The sequence below is a fragment of the Maniola hyperantus genome, chromosome 16 (assembly GCF_902806685.2).
Source record: "Maniola hyperantus chromosome 16, iAphHyp1.2, whole genome shotgun sequence".
NCBI lineage: Eukaryota > Metazoa > Arthropoda > Insecta > Lepidoptera > Nymphalidae > Maniola > Maniola hyperantus.
In genome coordinates this window covers 2742026-2762549 of record NC_048551.1, presented here as the reverse complement: position 1 = coordinate 2762549, position 20524 = coordinate 2742026, and the positions used below count along the sequence as shown (strand labels likewise).

The following is a 20524-nucleotide window of genomic DNA, read 5'->3' as shown; positions in this document are numbered from 1 at the left end:
AGTTATAGTACAAGTAAAAGTAATTAAATGTTTTGATACACATTAATTTTACATTTTATTAACTGTTTAACATATCGAACTCCCGGAAATGAAAGTCAAGTTTCCTACAAATCCGATAAGTAATAATATTTTAATTAATATGTAACTGAATCAACTTGTAATGCAATTATGTGCCTGCGTAACACCTAAACGTCTGTAATAAAAGATAAAACTAGTTATTAATTAAGAGGCGTTGTCCCGCGCTATGTGTACTTGCCTTAATTCGGAAGTTTATATTTGCATTGGCAGTCGATGATCTGTTTTATCATTATCAGCTTATTCGCTGTTGTGTTTAATTTGTTAATTAGTCTAGTTGTTAGTTAATTATTCTAGGGGTTTCCAAGATTGCATAATTATTAATAGAGTCACATTTTCACGGCTCATTCGATAAACCGATCTCGGCGGAATTTTATACTTTTAACCCGGAAAATCAAATATTTTTAAAGGATTTTAAGCATTTTTAAATAGCCTGAATGTACATGAAAGAAGTCGCTAACATCAGCTACTTAGTTTTTATCACAATACTCGATTGTAAAAATCAATTGGAAGGTATTTAGCTACCTACTCATTATTCGATTGATTATATTATAGGAGTTGGTACGTACCTAATCAGTTTTGTATTTGGGCAATTATTTTACATATTTATACATATCTTTCATATTACTTTGACAGTGAGCTCAAGAGCTTTTTATAATAACAATATACTTGAATATTAATAAAATCAAGTTTGGGTTAGTTTTTAGCTACCGGTTTTAAAGTTTTTAACTCAACATTCGACATTGGAGTTGGTAACCATTTTTGTATTCCATCATATCGTCCAAATTCGTAGTTGCCGGAAGAGTTTCCCTTTAAACAGGAGTATTAATAAGACTGCTGTGATAGCCTAGTGGTTAGGAAGTCAGCCTCTTCATCGGAGGTCGGGGTTCAATCCCGGGCACGCACCTCTAACTTTTCGGAGTTCTGTGCGTTTTAAGTAATTAAATATCACTTATTTTAACCTATGTTTATGCTTGCAGCTTGAGAGTTCTCCATAATGTTCTCAAAGGTGTGTGAAGTCGGCCAATCCACACTTGGCCAGCGTGGTAGACTATTTTTATTTATTTTTGATTTTTTTTAAAGAATATTAGCCATGGCCCTTGATTGACATTCCCCTTTCCTCTCGAATTAAGCGTGAAGCTTGTGCTAGGAGTAGGTACGACAATAGTGCAACGGGTGGGGTTTGAACCGGCGACCTTTCGAATTTCAGTCCGCACCTTTACCCGTTGAGCTATTGAGGCTATTAAGAGACTATGGCCAAAACCTTCTCATTCTGAGAAGAGACCCGAGGAGAGATCTGCAGTAGTGAGCCGGCGATGGGTTGTTCATGATGATGATGATGATGATTAACAAGACAGGGAAGGTACTCACCACTAGCTCAGCGAACTTGGCGTCCAGCTCGTCCTGGGGTGGCATGGGGTGCGTGGGGGTGACGGCCTGCAGCGCCAGGCCTCCGCCCCCCTCGCCCACCACGCAGTATGTGATCTCGGGGGGCTCGTCATTCTGGAAACAAAATACTCCATTACTTTCTAATACTTAATCGATATATTCAATATATCGAATATATTGAATACTAAGCTGCCCCGGCGAACTTCGTACCGCCTAACAATCGATTCTTTTTCAGGATTTTTTTTAAATATTTCTCTCCGTAAGGATGGTCCTCGTACTTCAAGGAGTATTATAAAAAAGATTTAGCGAAATCGGTTCAGCTGTTCTCGAGATTTGCGATCAGCAACACATTCAGCGATTCATTTTTATATATAGAGAAGAAGAAGATAGTATATATGCCATATTTTAAATGCGAAAGTATGTTTGTTTCTTTGTTTGTCCTTTAATTACGCCATAATATCAAAGCAACAGGTCGACGTGTTTTTTTTTTGCAGAGATTTACACATGATTTACAATTTGTAGAGTGACATAGACTAGATACTTTTTATTCCGTAACATCAAAGAGTTATTATTTTTAAAAACTTTGAATCCACACTGATGAAGTAGCGGGCATCATCTATTTTTTAGGGTTTCGTACCTCAAAAGGAAAAAAGAAGCCAGTATAGGATCACTTTGTTGTCTGTCTGTCCGCCTGTCCGTCGTGTCTGTCAAGAAAACCTGTCAGGGTTCTTCCCGTTAACCTGGAATCAGGTAGGTAGGTAGGTCTTATAGCACAAGTAAAGGAATAAATCCGAAAACCGTGAATTTGTGGTTACATCACGAAAAAAAAATTAAAATGTGTTTCAATTTTCAAAGTAAGATAACTATACCAAATGGGCATATTATGAAAGGGCTTTACCTGTTAATTCTAAAACAATTTTTTTTATTACATAGAGTAAGTTCTCTAAATATGGACTACCTTACGGGTTTGTTTGAATAAATCACAAGATCTTGAAACTAAATCAGTCTTTTTAATTTAAATCAGTTAAGAAACTATTATATAATTGTAACATATATCTGAAATGTCCTAAAGGAACAAAAATTTTAACAAACTTATTCTTTTGATAAAATACTACAAATTTACGCATTTTAAAATAGGTAGCTCAATATGGACTACTAGATTTTTAATACGGACTGTCTAATATGGAGCATTTAAGGTAGAGATTATTTATGGTAGAGAATCTAAATATATAAAACGAAAAGGTGACTGACTGACTGACTGAGTGACTGACTGACTAAGTGACTGACTGATCTATCAACGCATATCTGAAACTACTGGATTGATCGGGCTGAAATTTGGCATGCCGATAGCTATTATGACTTAGGCACCCGCTAAGAGAGGATTTTTGAAAATTCAACCCCTAAGGGGGTGAAATAGGGGTTTCCTTTTCCTTTTTCCTTTTTTATATTTATTATATTTTATAATATTACGAAGTTGGCCTAGTGACTAATCAATAACGAAAAAAAAAAAAAAAAAGAGGTTTGTATGAATTTGCATTGAAAAACTCTCTCCGTAGCTTGTCCACGTCCTTAGATATACTTTTCATTGAATTTAATGTGAACACTTAAAAACATAAAGAAATTATCTCTCGAATCTGTCAACAACGAAATGTTTTAAATATTGAGAAAAAGGAAATAAAAGTAAACTAATTGGCAATAAAGTCGCACCTCAGGTCACACCCATACGCGATTTAAACCTCATTCATATGAACATAGTTTCGGCTTGTTCTGTAATTATTCTAATACTTAATCAAATCTTGTCTAAGCTGCAAAATATCAAGTTCCTAGACTCAGCGTGTTGAGATTTACGTTGAAATATCAGTCAGTCAGTTTCTTCTTTCATAGATGTATATTTTGGATGTTGAGACAATTTATAATTTTACTATAGTATAGCACATAATAATATAGCGAAAATCATATCGCCCTCAAATCAATTTTAATAAATATTACCAACTTCATAAAGAAAACCAACATTACCCCCCCCGAATGAAACTGTAATACCTATTTTATGCTAGGAGTTTGTACTAACTGTTTAACTATTGTGATTTTAACGACATATTTTTTGCATTTTCTATAATAATTATCGGCTACAATAATAGCATAAGACTATCACCATAAAACGGGCGAGCTACTGTCATCGTGTAAATGAGGTTTAAAGTAAAACCAGCAAAAAAGTACTGTCCGTCGTCGCGTCGTAAGAAAGCAAAAAAATGTTGATGGTATAATTAAATGATAATTAATTTCCAATTCAGGCAGTTAATTCCGCTGATGTCTATATAGGTGTTAAGGGTCGGAAACACCCACGGTAAACATACCTATTATATTTCCCGGCGCTGCTTACCTCTATAAACAACATTCAAATGGCGTACAGCACTTATCTACTGGAGCGGTGATAGTCTTGCTCTAGTGGGTAAGTCGGCTTCCTATTCGGAGGTTTGATCCCGAGCACGTACATCTAACTTTTCAAAGTTTTGTGCGTTTAAAAGCAATTGAATATCACTCGCTTTAACGGTGAAGGAAAACATAGTTAGAAAACTTGCATGCCTGAGAGTTGCCCATAATATGTTATCATAGGTGTGTGAAGTCTGCCAAAGTGGTAGACTATAGCCAAACCCTTCTCATTCTGAGAAGAGACCCGTGCTCATCCTAAAATCGCCCAACGCGCCTAAAGAACTTTTCACTTCAAAACCCTAGGTAGGTAGTACCTATCAAAATATAAAGTTTCTAGAATCAGTGGCTTCTAGCTGTAGATAGGTTGATAAGTCAGTCTGTCAGTTTCTCCTTTTATATAGATAGATTTTTAAGTTGAAATATTTCTTGTCGTAGTTCGGAGCCTTAACATCTGGTTGTCTGGCTGTCAGTCTGTCTCCATATTGGCCGGGCCTACCGAACGCCGTTAAAGGCAGATAAATATTCAATGTTATCAACAAGTAGGTAAAGTATGGTTTGCAATTTAAATTGAAATCCTTATGCCTTTCACCACATCTTGTGATCAACTGCTCTTTACAAGGCTGCCAAAAAAAAAAAAAAGAACATTATGAGCAGGTTCCCTCACGAGTCACGATGTTTTCCTTCACAGTTAAAGCAAGTAATATTTAATTGGGGTGCCAGCCAGGTAACCTCCCAGTGTGCCTGGGTGCTGCTGGTCCCTTTTGGATGCATCGAAGGGGGAGTATTCTGGCCGGTGCATACCGGTAACATGGCTAATAATCTCTTTTCGGGGATATTGTTGGCAATGCCTAATGACCTGGCAGGGGGGAGGTTTCTCCGCGTGTCCCCCTGACTAGCACACAGAGGGCACAGTGGACGAAGCGAAGGATAGGACGCGGGCGACGTGCGCGGGGTCTGCAGTTCTCGCCTGTTGGGTCCCCGGGTCGGGAGACGCACGAGCGAAGTGCGCACGCGGTTCTCGGATGTGCGGTGTGGGGACCTCGTGTGTGGGTCCCCGTTGGAAGGTCCGCCTCGGCGGACTGACTGACGTCACTGGCTGGGTCGCGGTTGATTGCTTCGGGGTTTCCGTGACCCAGTCGCCAAGCGACGCAGTGGAGCGCCGCTGGGTTTTAGTGAGTATTCCGGTTGCCTCTCGGCCGGCGAGTCCCACATACCTTCCCTCCAGTTGGTTGACTGGCTGACTTCCAGGAGAGGGGGTGATGCGTAAATGCATTTCCAAGCGTTAAAAAAAGTTAAATTTAATTGCTTCAAGTTCAAATACATATGTAACTCCGAAAAGTTGAGGTCGGGAGATCCGAACCAGTAGAACCCTCAGAATAGGACTTTTCCACACGAAAATACTCCCATTTATCTGCTAGCTATAGATTTGTCCCTGGACTGTCGGCGTGTCCTCCTCAAAGGACTCTTGTAGGTCGTCGGCACGGGCAGAGGACACTAAATTAGCCCTCATTATGATGTGCAACGAGTCATCAATAAGCTGAATCAGGGTGGCGCCCGCAACGCATCTCTGCATCTACCTACCAACAGTACCAAGAATCACGCGATCGTCTCGCAAATTCATTGACGATTATCAGGGTTGCCAAATTGATGCCTTACGACTAAATGATTTTATTTATTCATATGCATTCATGTACATTGATGGATGCTTAAAGATAAATTAATATACATGAGGCCCTATCAGAGCATTGCAAACATTAAATATAAACAATGTAATAAGTGGACTTAAAATAGAACCAATATTAATGTCAAAAATAATTAGGTTATTATTTGAAATGAAAATACAACGAAGTTTAACAATTTGAATTTCAAAAGTTAATAATAATAAATGGTATGGTAAATTATGGTTAGTCAGAGTCCTGTCGCAATATTATGTTTAGTTAGATATTAGAATAATTTAACAACAAAATCATAAAAAAATTCATGCTCACTACGCTTGCATTGATTTATAGTTGTTAGTTAAGATTATTTTACAAAAAGAAATCGCGCTTGTCTCTTGCTATTAGGCTATAGTTATAGCCTAATAAAATTGGGCTATCTGATATTATAACATTATATGTTTATCTATCTGTCTGTGCGTCACTTATGCGTTCGTGCATCGTTCTACCGATTGATTTGAAACTTTGTACAGTTGTTGTTGGCATTTGCATCAAGGTTTCTAGTATAGTAATTAGTACCATCAACGTACAGCTACAAATTACAAATTAATGATCTCTACCAGATAACATAATCTTGAGTTATTTAATAAATTATATTTACAATATTGAGTTATTAATATCCATATATAATTTTCCATGACAAATTAATATGACTGTGTGATGACTCAAACTCAAGTAGATACACCACATCATTAGGTCTTAAACTGTTTTCGAATGTGAAGCACACATTGTAATATTTACCTACTAGAGCGATAAGATGCACTTAACTTGCACGGTAAACTTATGAATAACGACTTAAGATAAAAAAATATATAAGACAACGCTATCCGTTATATTATTATGAATTCCAATCTATATAATATATAAAAGGAAAAGGTGGGTGACTGACTGACTGATCTATCAATGCACAGCTCAAACTACTGGACGGATCGGGCTGAAATTTGGCATGCAGATAGCTATTATAACGTGGGCATCCGCTAAGAAAGGATTTTTCAAAATTCAACCCCTAAAGTGATAAAATAGGGGTTCGAAATTTGTGTAGTCCACGAGGACGAAGTTTATTTTATTTTATTTTATTTTTATTTTCCACACAAACAGAAAAAACACAATATTGGTTTCTTCGTGCTCGTAAGCGCTTGGCGGCTTGTCTGAGCACTGCACATTCCTCTGTAGTCTTATACTTACATACATACTATACATACTATTAATGTAGGTAGGTAGTTTTAAAATAAAATAATTATGTCCGCGTATACCAGCTTCAATTTCTGCATACGAGTTGGACCTCACCACGCCAAAATGTAAATGAAAATTTCTGAAAAATCAATGTACTTACTACTTAGAGAGAACAAAAAGCCTCGAATAAAGAAGTCTCCTTCTTTCTGGAAGTCGGTTAAAATTGAGGTTGGTTAATTCTAGGAAATGAAGGAAAAGATAATCAAAAAGATACCTTATTGTAAGAATATGATGAAAGTAAAGATTATGAAACAGTGATGAATTGAAAAATTAAAAAAGAAAAATGTTTTAGAAGTAAGTAGGTTTAAATGATGACATAAAACAATGAAACAAATACCTTCAGAACTCATGAATAAATCACAAAAAACTGTACAGTGCAAGCAAGGCATAACAGAGCAAATTTAACAATTAATTATTATGACAGTGTGCAGTGCAAATACAATAATCATATTATTGTAACGAACAATAACGGGTAATGTTTGAGCAAAGAACAATGGAATATTTTATTGAGACTTAATGAAAGATCAAACATATTAATTACGTGGTACATACTCGTAACATTTTAATACACATTATTTATCAATGTTTGAATGACTGTTTTCCTTCCCGGACAAGAACAAATACTTTATCTCTGCCAAAATACCCAATTACGTAAAAAATAGGATAAGTTTTATGGTAGTTACAAGTGTATGTGAAACACGAGTGCCCTCTCTATTCCCTCACTCTAATAGTCCAGAATCCGACATGACCGTAGAAAAAGCAGGCGCAGGACCAATGGTTACACGTGATCAATGCCAAAGATAAATACTAAGGCCTGAATTCCTCCTAGACTGATGTCGCATTTTCATAAAAAACGGAGTTAAAGACCTGTAAGGATAAACTTTGAGAGATAAAAGATATCACGACCCTCATAACTTAAAAAATAAAAAACAAAAAATACACTTAGGTATCAGAAACCAAATATTCTAGAAACATTTAATTAAAACTAAAACAACATGAGATTTATTTCTGTCAAAAAGATAAAAGAACCCCTCGTTAACATCATTAATGTCAACCCTGTTATTCAAAATACACTGCAAGATTATTGATATACCATAACTAAAGATACACGGTCCATTATAAATCACAAATGTCGCAATTTTCGTGATTTTCAATTGACAAAAATAAGAATTCAAACACAAAAATAGAATTCAAAAACAAAAATAAGATTCTACATCATGAAGTATGCTTATAACAGAAGAGGAGTAAAATATTATATGAGTTTTTATTGTACACCGAGAACAGAAAGAACTGAGATACAGTAATAGAGCAAATTAAATATAAGGATACAATGATTAAGTAATGAAAATATTATATTTGTTTACTTTACAAAGCGCAAACATTTTATTTTTAGGACTTATTTTTTCAGGCACTTTTAACTCAATACTGTATTGTGATTTGGAATCGTATATGTAACTATCGTCGTTCTGTTCAAAATGTATCGTCCGTTAGTAACATATCTACGTTCAAATCGAGTATTCATGGTAAAAATCGAATATATATTTATCGAATTGAACAACGTACTTTAATGTACGCTCTTTCTCTCTCTTTCATGAAAATCATTATCCTGTAAGGATATTATATGATGAGTTATTGTCCATTGCCTAATAGACGAATCGTGTATATCTTTCGTATTGTACATCGATGACCGCAAGGAGTCTGGTATTTTGGTCGATGATCTCACTGAGGATGTCCCGCGCGAGAATAAATTTATTTACGACTTCTGGCGAGCTTATTATAGTTTATTATTGGCAACTAAAACATTTACGATCGTTACGTTTAAGTTCCTTAAAAGAGAAAAAACTTCTCTGCCATATCTATCTGACAATTTTATTGTATGATCTATTGAGATATTGCAGTGCTATTGCAGTAATCTCTATTCTCTCACTCTGGACGGCTTTCTCATCTCATGACATCAGGTGACCTGCCCGCTCGTTTGCTCAGTATTTACCTATATTTTATTTTATTAGACGAGACCGGGGAGAGACTTTTCTTTTTATTACAAGATAGGCTTGCGCGACAATCATTGATAAAAAGCAATGATGAAGTCTAGGTTGGAGCGCGCTTGCCTAGAAGATGGCTAGTAACTCTTGCCTTAAAGGTATTGAGGTTATACGTGGCAGAAAACACGGAAGCCGGAAGGGCATCAGAAACGTCGAGCAAAATAGGTGCAATAAGCGAATGTGCGATGGCGTACCGGCTTCGCGTGCAAACTTCTAAATTTTCATTTTATTTTTTTGTTTATTTAAAAGGTCAATCAATAGGTTACATTTAATAAACTTAAAATTACACAAAAGGAAAGAAATACATATTAATGCTATTTTGTAGAACCACTTAGTGATCGCCACAGCTTGCGATTAGAAACTAGATAGAAGGAGAAAAACGATAAAGGAAATGGGGCCAAAAGAAGAGGTGCTAAAATTAGATCCAGCTAGTTGAGGAAATCGACTAACAGGATCCAGTGACACGAAGAAAAAAACATATCATATAAAGCAAAATTAACAATAACACCAAAAACATTAAATTAAAAATAAAAATAAAACATGGAAGTGCAGAAAGACATGTAGAAAAACAAAACTATATTTATAAAATAGAAAGATTTTTTAATCAAACAAACTTTTACAAGTTGCATTGAATCATTAAGAGTAAAGCCGCTTATTCCGTTTTTATTTTAATTTGTGTATAGCAATCTGTAGTTAATTAAAAAATACTAAGCCGAATTGCGATACCGAACAAGGTTTCGGACGGATTACCAAAAGTTACGGTTAAAATATTTGGCCAAGAATTTACATCATTAGATGTACCGTGTAAGTACGCTATATAAAAATGCAAATCTCAGAAAGTCTCTTTGGCCATATGCTTCCAAAAATTGATCTTCTAAGAAAAGCTTGAGCCTGATTTTCAATTTTGTTTACCTAAGAAATTAACGGAACTTCTTGTTTGAAATCTTTTTTAAACCGTTTTTTTAAAGTACCATCTCTCTGAGTACCACAAAACATATGACATATTGAAAACGTCTATATTATGCAAAACCAATAGAAACTGATTAGCATAAAACTTACACTTTTATCTTTTTATTGGCAGATAAGAAATAATTAATGAATCGAAACTTACGCTTGGCTTCATTGAGCATTTCCTCTTCAAAGTCGCCAAATGCTTGCTTTTTCTTTTCACCGTGAACATTTTCACTTGAACCACTTCACTCTTTGTTTATATTTTAAAGTATTATTAATTCAGCATTAATCATTATATTCATTAAGTTGCTCTTGAACTTAGCTAATATCATTGAAAGTTATAAAAACCAAACAATTCAAATTTGAAGAAAGGCACAATTCAAAGATGTCACAAAACAGTTTTTAATTTTAATCACTTTTTTAAAAGTTCTTTTTCCTGACAATAGTACTATTTCTTCTTTACTTCATAAATTGTATACCTACCTAAGTTATAGGTAAACGTAGCAAAAGCGTTATCACAAATATGTCACTTTTCACTGCAAAAGTGTCACAAAATTGACACTTTTCACTAGAATAACGTCACAAAAGTGAAGACGCTCGGCTGTAACTGGCATAACGTGCGACATTCGACGGCAATGTATCACAATTACGCCCTGCGTCTGTCTGTACGTAGTAATTACTTCCTCAAGCAAAATCTATTGCCTCGCTCTAATTCGATTAACAATTAAATGCTCATTAATTGTATGATTGTTTGAGCTGTAGAATTTGTTTTGACAGAGGTGGCTGATTGTGCTTTGATGATTGATGCTTGAGTCATATTCAATTATTGTTATTAACAGCTGAGAGTAGGTATAAATAGGTGATTTATATTTCCTGTACTCAGTAAGTACAGCGCGTGCCTCCCAAGGAACAATGGTTTTTTTAAACCAGACATTATATCCTGTATTATTTTTCACCTTTTTAGGGTTCCGTACCTCAAAAGGAAAAACGAAACCCTTATAGGATCACTTTGTTGTCTGGCTGTCTGTCAAGAAACCTACAGGGTACTTCCCGTTGAGCTAGAATCATGTTTGGCAGGTAGGTAGGTCTTATAGCTGACATTCGGGGAAAAATCTGAAACCCGTGAATTTTTGGTTACATCACACACAAAAAAAATTGTTGTCATGAACTAATAATTAGTATTTTCAATTTTCGAAGTAAGATAACTATATCAAGTGGGGTATTATATGAAAGATCTTCACCTGTGTATTCTAAAAAGATTTTTATTTATTTTTATGCATCATAGTTTTTGAATTATCGTGCAAAATGTCGAAAAAATACGACTGTAGTACGGAAACCTCGTTGCGCGAGCCTGACTCGCACTTGGCCGGTTTTTTTCGTTTGAGGGTTCCGTAGCCAAATGCAATACCATGCAAACTTTCACCGAAAATTGGTTTGAACGAGATCTAGTAAGTAGTTTTTGATTTATCGTGCAAAATGTCGATAAAATACGATTTTAGTACGGAACCCTCAGTGCGCGAGTCTGATTCGCAACTTGGCCGGTTTTTATATATTTAGATTATGACAGTATTGTAAGTTTTCATTGCCCAAGACTCCCCAAAGAAGAGGCTTACATATTATAATAATATGAAAATGTAGCCTACGATAGAATGCGTTAACCTGGTAATAAAAAGAGGCATTGTACACACCTTTGTCCCTAATTGGCATTTACATGGCATCATAAGTCGCAAGGAGAAAGGTTAAAGGGTTATCACCCTACTGGGCTACTTGTTAAGCCGTACGACCTTACAATACATTGAAGGCGGATTCCAGCTGAGATCGTCCACTTATACGCCTAGACCTATACTAGCTTATGCTCGCGACTTCGTCCGCGTGGACTACACAAATTTCAAACCCCTATTTCACCCCCTTAGGGGTGGATTTTTCCAAAACCCTGCCTACGCCATAACAGCTATCTGCATGCCAAATTTCAGCCCGATCCGTCCAATAGTTTGGGCTGTGTGTTGATAGATCAGTCAGTCAGTCAGTCAGTCAGTCAGTCAGTCAGTCAATCAGTCACCTTTTCCTTTTATATATTTAGCCTATATTTCTTTTATTCAGTTGTCGAGCTTGATTCATCCGATAGTTATTAAACTAGGACTTATATTCATCATTCCTCATGAACCCATAGACCCCACTCTACTGAGAACGGCTCCCTCCTTAGAATGAGAAGGGATTAGGCCATAGTCTGCCACGCTGGCCCAGTGCGGATTGGCGGACCTCACCCGCATTTTGCCCAGCTTGCCACCCTATTGTTACGCCGCTGAATAGGTACTTACGTTCTTGGCATGAATTGCAAAAAATAATTTAAAAGATTATTTAACTATCGAAACTTCAATGTTGAGAAAGTGACAAAGGTAATAAATAGTAAAAGACAGTGACCTCAGTGCGGAAATGAATGGACGAAGAACCGTGACCTCCCACGGCGCAACACACGATACTTGATCCTCGTTACTTCCAATTAGGGACTGCGACATCATTTCAATGTAGGGCTGCCATCGCATCATAAACTAATTTCGACTCAGTTTTGTTAAGTTCATTTTTAAAATGATGGGCAGGCTGGCAGGATGACACCATAAAAAAATATTCGAAATTCAATTCGAAAACATAGTTTGGTTTGTGATTGGTTGGTGACTCAAAATGGTTAACGCGCATTGAGTTGCTTGTTTTTGTCATTTTTATAGGACTAGATGATGCCCGCGACTTCATCCGTGTGGATATAGGTTTTCAAAATCTCGTGGGAACTCTTTTGTTTTAGCCTATGTCCTTCCCCAGGATGTAAGCTAACTCTGTTCCAAATTTCATCAAAATCGGTTAAACTGTTGACCCGTGTAAAGCTAGCAGAGAGACAGACAGACAGGCACACTTTCCCATTTATAATATTAGTATGGATGGATTACGAAACAGAGAGATAGAGTATAGTAGAGATATTTCCGTGAATAAAGTATAATAAGAGGTTTCGTTAAATTAATAGTATTAATGTATTGATCAGAATAACTTACTTTACATCACTGATGGAAACTACGAAGTTAAGCTTGTCAATCAGACTGCCTACCTAAAGCTACGCTAGCAATACTGATTTCAAAAGCACTAACTAGATAGGAAACCCCATAAATAAGCACTTGTCTAGAACTCTCTCGATCCCTTGATGCTTGATAGATAGAGTCGAAATAAACATACGGCTTCAACTGAGCTGTTTGTTAGGGTGGGCACACATTGTTTCTAATTACTATGTTCATGTTGAACACAGTATCTGAAGTTTATTGACAGATCCAAATCCAGTTCTATCCTTTCCCACATGTACATAAATATGTAGTATTTTATGAAAGGGATAGTAATAAAAGACCTTCATTTGAATTCATTTTAAAGAGATTAGTCATACGCTAATAAATGTTCGTTCCCATCGGATTTCGGCTACGGTAGTCCGTTTCTACAAAGATTAGCCAATTACGCACGAAATATTATAGTGCACAAGTACCTATGTGCGCCACAGTTGCACTCTCATTGACTCACTCTCATAGTCTTATGGGACAACTATTCGAAATAATCGGAGGAAGATGTGGCCAGAGGCGGATTGAATGTCGAGAGCACCTTGACAAGCACCATATAGGCCCCTCTAGCAAGCATATTAAAATTTTTACTAACTAACTTCGAAAGAACGAGAAATCGTCTCATTGCATAGCTGGTAGTTGGTATGGTTGGTAATGGTTGGCATACTAAGTATGTGAACGATTGAAGAACATCACGTCATGAGCAGTTTTGGCCACTCCAAGATAATAATATTAGATAGGCCATGTAATGTAATTCTACATGATCGCGCGCGCCCCTTCGTAACCTCGCGCCCCTAGGCACGTACTACGTAAGTACACGACTAAGTAACCTTAGGGACAATCTGCCTCTGGATATAGCGCCGAACCAGCATACTTTTTGAAGCACGGGTATACGTATCCACACGTACATACAGGAAGACCGCCAACTTCCCAGCTACGGTCTGAGGAATTCTTGACAGAAAATTCAATAACTTTTCTTTAGTCCGACTCGGGACTGAAACCCGGAAGGAACCTCATTATCCGCAGCATCAATAATGGCTAGATGCTCAGCTGCTAAAGATTGCTCAGGCAATATGTTAGCCAATGGGCACCTAGCCTAAGGATTGGAAAGCCGGTAGTGTCGATCAGTGGGTCTGATACACGTAGGTATTTATTAGCACTGATAGCAGAGTGATAGCCCGATTGTTATTGTTAATAATAGCTTGCGTCTGCACATGTTCTTTCGTATAATCAGAAGACTTGGTCTATTGCCTTGAATTTTTTTTCAGAGAATACTAAGATTTACTAAAAGTTATTATTTACTAGACTTATATACCATTTTGGTGCGGAATCCTAGTTATATTAATTCTTCCTTTATTTTTCAACTAAACTTATGTTTATGCTAGAAGTACGTTAGTCCAACAAAAAGAAAAACTTGAGGGTAGTAGGTAACACCTGCTTTTCTAAGGACTAACAATAATGATTGGAAATAACTACATATTATTATTTAAATTAACGTAGTAACTAAATTACAACAATATTATCATTAAAAAGGTGTAAATGGGTTTTCAGAATACAGACAGAACAATAACGAATGGTTTTTTTTTAGAGAAAAAATCTTTTTGTTTTTTTAATAAACTAATTTAAGTTAAAAAAAAAAAAAATATCAACGATTTAAAAGCTTTTTAATTAATTTTCAAATATTTATCTTAGTTATTTATTAGGACAGGCTTGGAATCCGGTTTTGGGACCCCAAAAGGGAATAAAAATAAAATCATTTCAATCTTTAGCCAAAAAATAGCCTTTGAGTTTACGGACAGTTTTATTGCCCAGTAAAATGTAGGTATAACTTATTCGATATTTTATTTATGGCTTTTTAATTCGGATAATAAAATTAACTAAACTATCAAATATATAATATCATCATCATCATCATCAACTAATAGACGTACACAGCTGGACATAGGTCTCTTGTAGGGACTTTCACACGCCACGTTTTTCGCCACCTGAATCCAGCGGCTCCCTGCGACTCGTCTGATGTCGTCCGTCCACCTAGTGGGAGGTCTTCCAACGCTGCGTCTTCCCGTGCGAGGTCGCCATTCCAGCACCTTGGGACCCCAACGTCTATCGGTTGTACGAACTATGTGCCCTGCCCATTGCCAGTTGCCACTTCAGCTTCGCAACCCGTTGAGCTGTCATTTACTCTATTGTAGGCCTAGGTAGATATAAAGACACAAAATAATGACTACAAAAATCCAGACCCATATGCGAATATGATTGTTTGTTGGTGTGTTGGTTTGTCCTTTAATCACGCCACAACAGATCTACGGCTTGACGTGATTTTTACATGAGTAATAGTTGAGCGTAACCGGGATGCAATGCAAGATATCCTTGTACCCGTCAAAATATGAGCCACTGATGTCCACGTATACTTACAATACTTTCAGGACATAAAACTTTCCTTTTCTTCAAAACTAATCATTATAAAAGAACAAGAATTAATTTCAACAAAAAATTGCTACAAAATGGCTCATAAAAACATCGCACACGTGTTGAACAAAAACGCCTTCAGATCATTACACCAAATAATTACTACTTTATATCAAGCAACGCGCCAAGGAGTAAACATACCTAGTAAAACGTTGACATTAATATTGACTACTTCGTATGGACAGGGTTATTGAACAAACAAAATGGCACCGACTCATTCGTGCTATAGCACATGTATAGCACCAATGCACCTCAGTGACGTCTGGATTTCAAACGGATCGTTCATTAGTATCTACGAGGTGGCGCTGATTTATTTGGTTTCTAAACCGTGAAAATTTTTATTCGCTTGACCATATTTTGTCATTTATATCGATGAATATAACATCTAAAGTTTTGTACGTACATCTGTAGTCTGTACTAATATTAATAAAGAAGTAAGTTGGTTTGTGACTTCCTATGTAGGGATAAAGGGAGTAATCTCTTGAACTGATGATCCAAAAGATAGTTACGAGATACACGTCTTTGGTGTTCGCAAAGCCACCTGTGTGAATACGTGATAATCTGAAGGTAGACAACATGGTGCTAATATGAACTTCTTACATTTTTAGGTATAGGTATCTCTAAACTGACGATGTACCTAGGTAACTATCGATTAGTGAAAGAATGTTTAGAATCGGATCATAAGTTCCGGACAACCCCTACAACTACTACACACGAACTAATACATCTTTGTAATATCAGTGTTGTACTGACCATGTGGTCCGCTACTTTAGCAGAGGGGAACTAGTCTCTCTCCTCGCTGATTTTTGCGATCTTTCAAACCTCACGCGATATAACAATTGTATGTACGCTCGAGATATCTCGCCGATAGCCGGCGATCATGAGCCGTTTAACATACTTGTTAAATAACTCTGTACTTATTTATACGTGCCATACGTGGCAAACATAAAATGCGCCGATTAGTGGAGTTTATTCGTAACTTACTTAGCAACGTCGTTATTTGTCAAAGAATACTACTCAAGTACTTATACAATTTTTAACACATAGCAAGTCGCAAGTTTTTGGATAGATAGGATATACAATAGTTAGAATTATTAACATTTAACGAGTTAATTATTGTTTATCTGACGAACTCTCTGGCACAGTGGTAAGTGCAGTGGTTTTATATGGGAGTTCGATTCCCAGTACTTAAGTGCAATTGAAGAATTTTATTGTTTTTATTTTAAATTGGCTTTGGTCAGTCAAAAAGTGTGCGATGTAACCTATTTTCAATAAATGATTTGACATTGACTTTGTCTAGTCTGTTGGGAGGCTTCGGCATTGCCTAAAGTTACGTACGCCGTTACGTAGTTTGGCGTATCAAATACGTAAACGCCAAGAGATTTAACAAATTAGCCAATTATGAGCTCGAGTTTCCACTCGAACTGCTCACAATTTTCAGTACAATTTCATTACACTTAAAATAAGTTACTTAATAGCTATCTTAATAATTTTAAACTAAAAATAATTTATGATTAGATTTTTCTTGATTATTCATGTCATATCGTAAAGTAACTTTTAATCTTAACGGTCAAATGTAAACATACCAAAATTTGTATTTTCTAATCGCTTCTGAATATAACTATAGATTATATCTAGTAGCCTGGTGAAAGTGGCAAATGAATCGAACCTGCGACCCGATGGAACCCGATACCCGATACGCTACATGATACCCTAGTCTTATACTAGTGAGTATACCATAGAGTTTTAAAGTAATAGAAATGGTATCAGTCTTTACTGCCGAAAACGCGGCATTTGCTTATGCAAATAAATGCTGCGTTTTTCGGTGAGTAGCTCAAATTGGTTTTAGCTACTCACTCATACAGAAATAATTTTAAAGTTCAGATTTAGTATTATTATCTCTTGCATTGAAAAAATAATGTGCCTTTGTTTACAATAACGCGCACTGATGTTTCAATAGACCCCAAGCTCACGAAGTCACGACCCCTTACCGCTTCTGTACCAATTCTTAATTCTGTGATCTAGACTAGACGATACGACGTTCTGCAATAATACCTTAACTGATGTAAAATATATATTCCTAATTTACTATTTCGAATTTATGATAGGTAGATACATTATATAGTAGGTATGTTATGTTATGTTCTAATGTAATAAATTATCATCGTAATATTGAGTAGGTATGTGGTTAAAAAGTAATTTAGTGCGTCATCAGTCCCCATTAGGTGATTTGTGGTCAAGCATTAGATAGTCAACTATATACTCTTATAGGTACCTACTTACAGAGGCGTCTTTACCTATGGTGCAGGGTGTGCGGTGCACACGGGCGCCGGGTCTAAGGGGGCAACGAGCGCCCTCATGCGACACCTTCAAAGATGCGTCGATGCCGGCGCTCTCAAAGACCCTACGCTCGTGTTATGGCCGACGCCCGCCGTCATAATTTAAAATCATCATTTAAAATTGCACCATTTGCATCCGAATTTCCGTTTGAAAATATAACTCTTAGTATTCCATTTTGACCCTGCTCCTACTAGACTAGAGGGCGCCAGGGTACTGGTTGCATACGGGCGCCACAGGGGCTAGAGACGCCTCTGCCTACTTACTTTTGTCTTAACGATTTACGTAGTAAAAGGGCTGCACTTTAACACTTCATAACATTACATAGATTACAATAATCATAAGATTCTTGGCACCATTCCACGCGGGCACCATTCCGTTTCAAAATCCGAGCCGTAGTTATAATTTTTACTAGATGATGCCCGCAACTTCGTCCGCGTTGATTTAGGTTTTTTGAATTCCCGTGGGAACTCTTTAATTTTTCGGGATAAAAAGTAGACAATGTCTGTCTCCGGGATGTAAGCTAACTCTGTCCCAAACACCAAAATCGGTTGAACGGTTGAAAGCTAGCAGGCAGACAGACATACAGGCACATTTTCGCATTTATAATATTAGTATGGATTAAAAAATCTCTTCTCATGGTCACCCTACAAATAGTCAATAACAGCTGAGAAATATGGCGAAATGCCACAACAAATGGCAAACCAGCGCAATACTACAACGATTTATAGCTTAATCGACTGACAGCCATCTTAAAATCGTATATCGAGTTCGAGCATGCATTCAAATCGATTTACTATGGATTTATACATAGGCTTAGGTACCTAATATAGTGATTGATAGGAAGGATATGTTCTGAATTTTATATTGCAATTTGCAACTAGCTGACCTGCCCCAGCTTCGATTGTTGTTTGTATTTCTGGAAATCTTTTCTTTGTGGGGAGAGGAACGACATGGCGTGAACGTAAACACAATAATACATTATCTCCTCCATACATAAAATCCGGAACCTGAGGCACCGATGTGTTCATAAGAGATCTCGGAACCTCCCATAATTTCTACACAAGCGATCTATTTCCCTGGATTTTGGGTATACAGAGCTTCGTGCTCGCCCATTTCATCGCTCACGCTGTAGCTGCAGGCAATTGGAACAAAACCTAAGCAGTACGCAAAAAGCAACTCACTTGTAAGCAGGGGCACATGGGCCAGCGCCGGCGCAGCGCGTGCGGCATCTTCTTGCGCGGCGGCTCGGGCTCCGGGGGCGCGTCGCCGCACGCCCAGCGCACGAGGCGCGCGCGCGCCGCCTCCGCCGCCTCCAGGCCGCGCGACCAATCGGGGAGACCCTGGAAACAAAACACTGCGGTCAAAACTTGAAATGTAATGGCCCTTTTGTACTAAAGTTACCCTTTATATTGTGTGGAAACTACAAGTGAGGAAGCGTTCATGCGCAGGGCAAGAAAATCGACAGCGAATGTTCGCTATACACGCGCGCGAATCGTGGAAGCCGTGGACAGTCGAACTATCCGGTATTTTTCTACCATAAAGCAGTATCACCATAATGGCAATTTTATTCCTAGCCTATGCGCTAAGAAATAATACTTATTCATCATCATCATGATTAACAAAAATGTTAGAAGTGCGTGGCCGGGGTCGAACCTTCGACGTCCCAAATAGAAGGCGGACCGTCTTAATAGTCCCTATCTATAACCACTTATAAACAACTTTATTCCTACTACTATCTAGCATATGGACTTATAAGTTATAACAGATATTATTTTAGCTTCTACGTTTGATTAATTTCCATATCCCAATATTTCTTTAGTTTATCCTAATAGATAGGTACTCACTAACCTGTGGAGTTCTCTAATGTTTTTGTGAGCTATGGTAAAGTAGCACAAGCACTAACACTGCACTGAACATCAAGCTCAGTAAGCATCTAGCTCACTCTGGTAGCATTCACCAGGAAAACGCGAAGGTTAAAGTCCAAAGATCCACTTTTCGAAACATAGAATGCACAAAACGAGGTCACAAATAATATAATTAATTATTACATTCAGAACACGCATATTTCGTTGCATTATGCCAATTTGCATAGTAATACTATTCCAATAGCTTCTTGGTGCAATAGAAATGATGACAGTATTTTGTGTAGGTACGTTTGCCTAACAAAGTGTGTAATTTGATTCACACCCGACTGAATACATGAAGAAACCTGGAAAAAATCGATGTACCTACATACATTTAAAAAAAAATGTCGAAAAAAACGGGCGAAATTGAGAACCACCTCCTTTTTGGAAGTCCGTTAAAAAGAGACGTGCTAATTTCATAAACCTATGCTATTATTACGAGACCACATAAAATATTAATTTATATCATCATCGTTTCAGCTTGTGTGTCCACGGCTGACGTAGACCTTTCTCAATGAGCGTCACTACATCTACCCGGTCCTCAGCCTTCCTCATCCAGTAACTTCTCACCACCCTCTATAAGTCGACGGTCCATCGCATCGTGCTTAGGGCGCCCCTCACTACGCTTACTCTTATGCAATAGGGTCTTGGACTCAAGCATTTTTTTTAAATTATTCTCTTTAATAATGAATTCTAGATTTCTAGCCCCATAAACTACCGCTATACAAAAAAATCACTTCATTTTATTACTACAGGTCAAAAACATATTTCCAATCCAGGACTTTCTAACTTCAACAGCTGAAAGTATCCTCTGATAGTAAATCTCTTGACTATTATTTTTATTCTGGCTAAAAGCAAGTGAGTCAAGGGAACCTTCCGGACATAGC

The 20524-nt window shown here is 37.2% G+C and overlaps 1 protein-coding gene across 5 annotated transcripts in view; it reads right to left on the bottom strand.

Annotated features, from left to right (window-relative positions):
- DAAM (disheveled-associated activator of morphogenesis-like protein) overlaps window positions 1-20524 on the bottom strand; it is a 134916-nt gene that overhangs the window by 30382 nt on the left and 84010 nt on the right. For 4 of the 5 annotated variants that reach the window (XM_069503992.1, XM_034977073.2, XM_069503991.1 and 1 more), the window contains 2 exons: window positions 18915-19073; window positions 1447-1578 (listed from right to left, as the gene is read on the bottom strand). In XM_069503992.1, coding sequence (XP_069360093.1) covers window positions 1447-1578; window positions 18915-18962 — 180 coding nt within the window. In that variant the 5' untranslated portion in view covers window positions 18963-19073. Of the gene's footprint in view, window positions 1-1446; window positions 1579-9995; window positions 10548-18914; window positions 19074-20524 lie in introns of those variants that run through there. The other variant, XM_034977074.2, reaches the window with a different exon arrangement.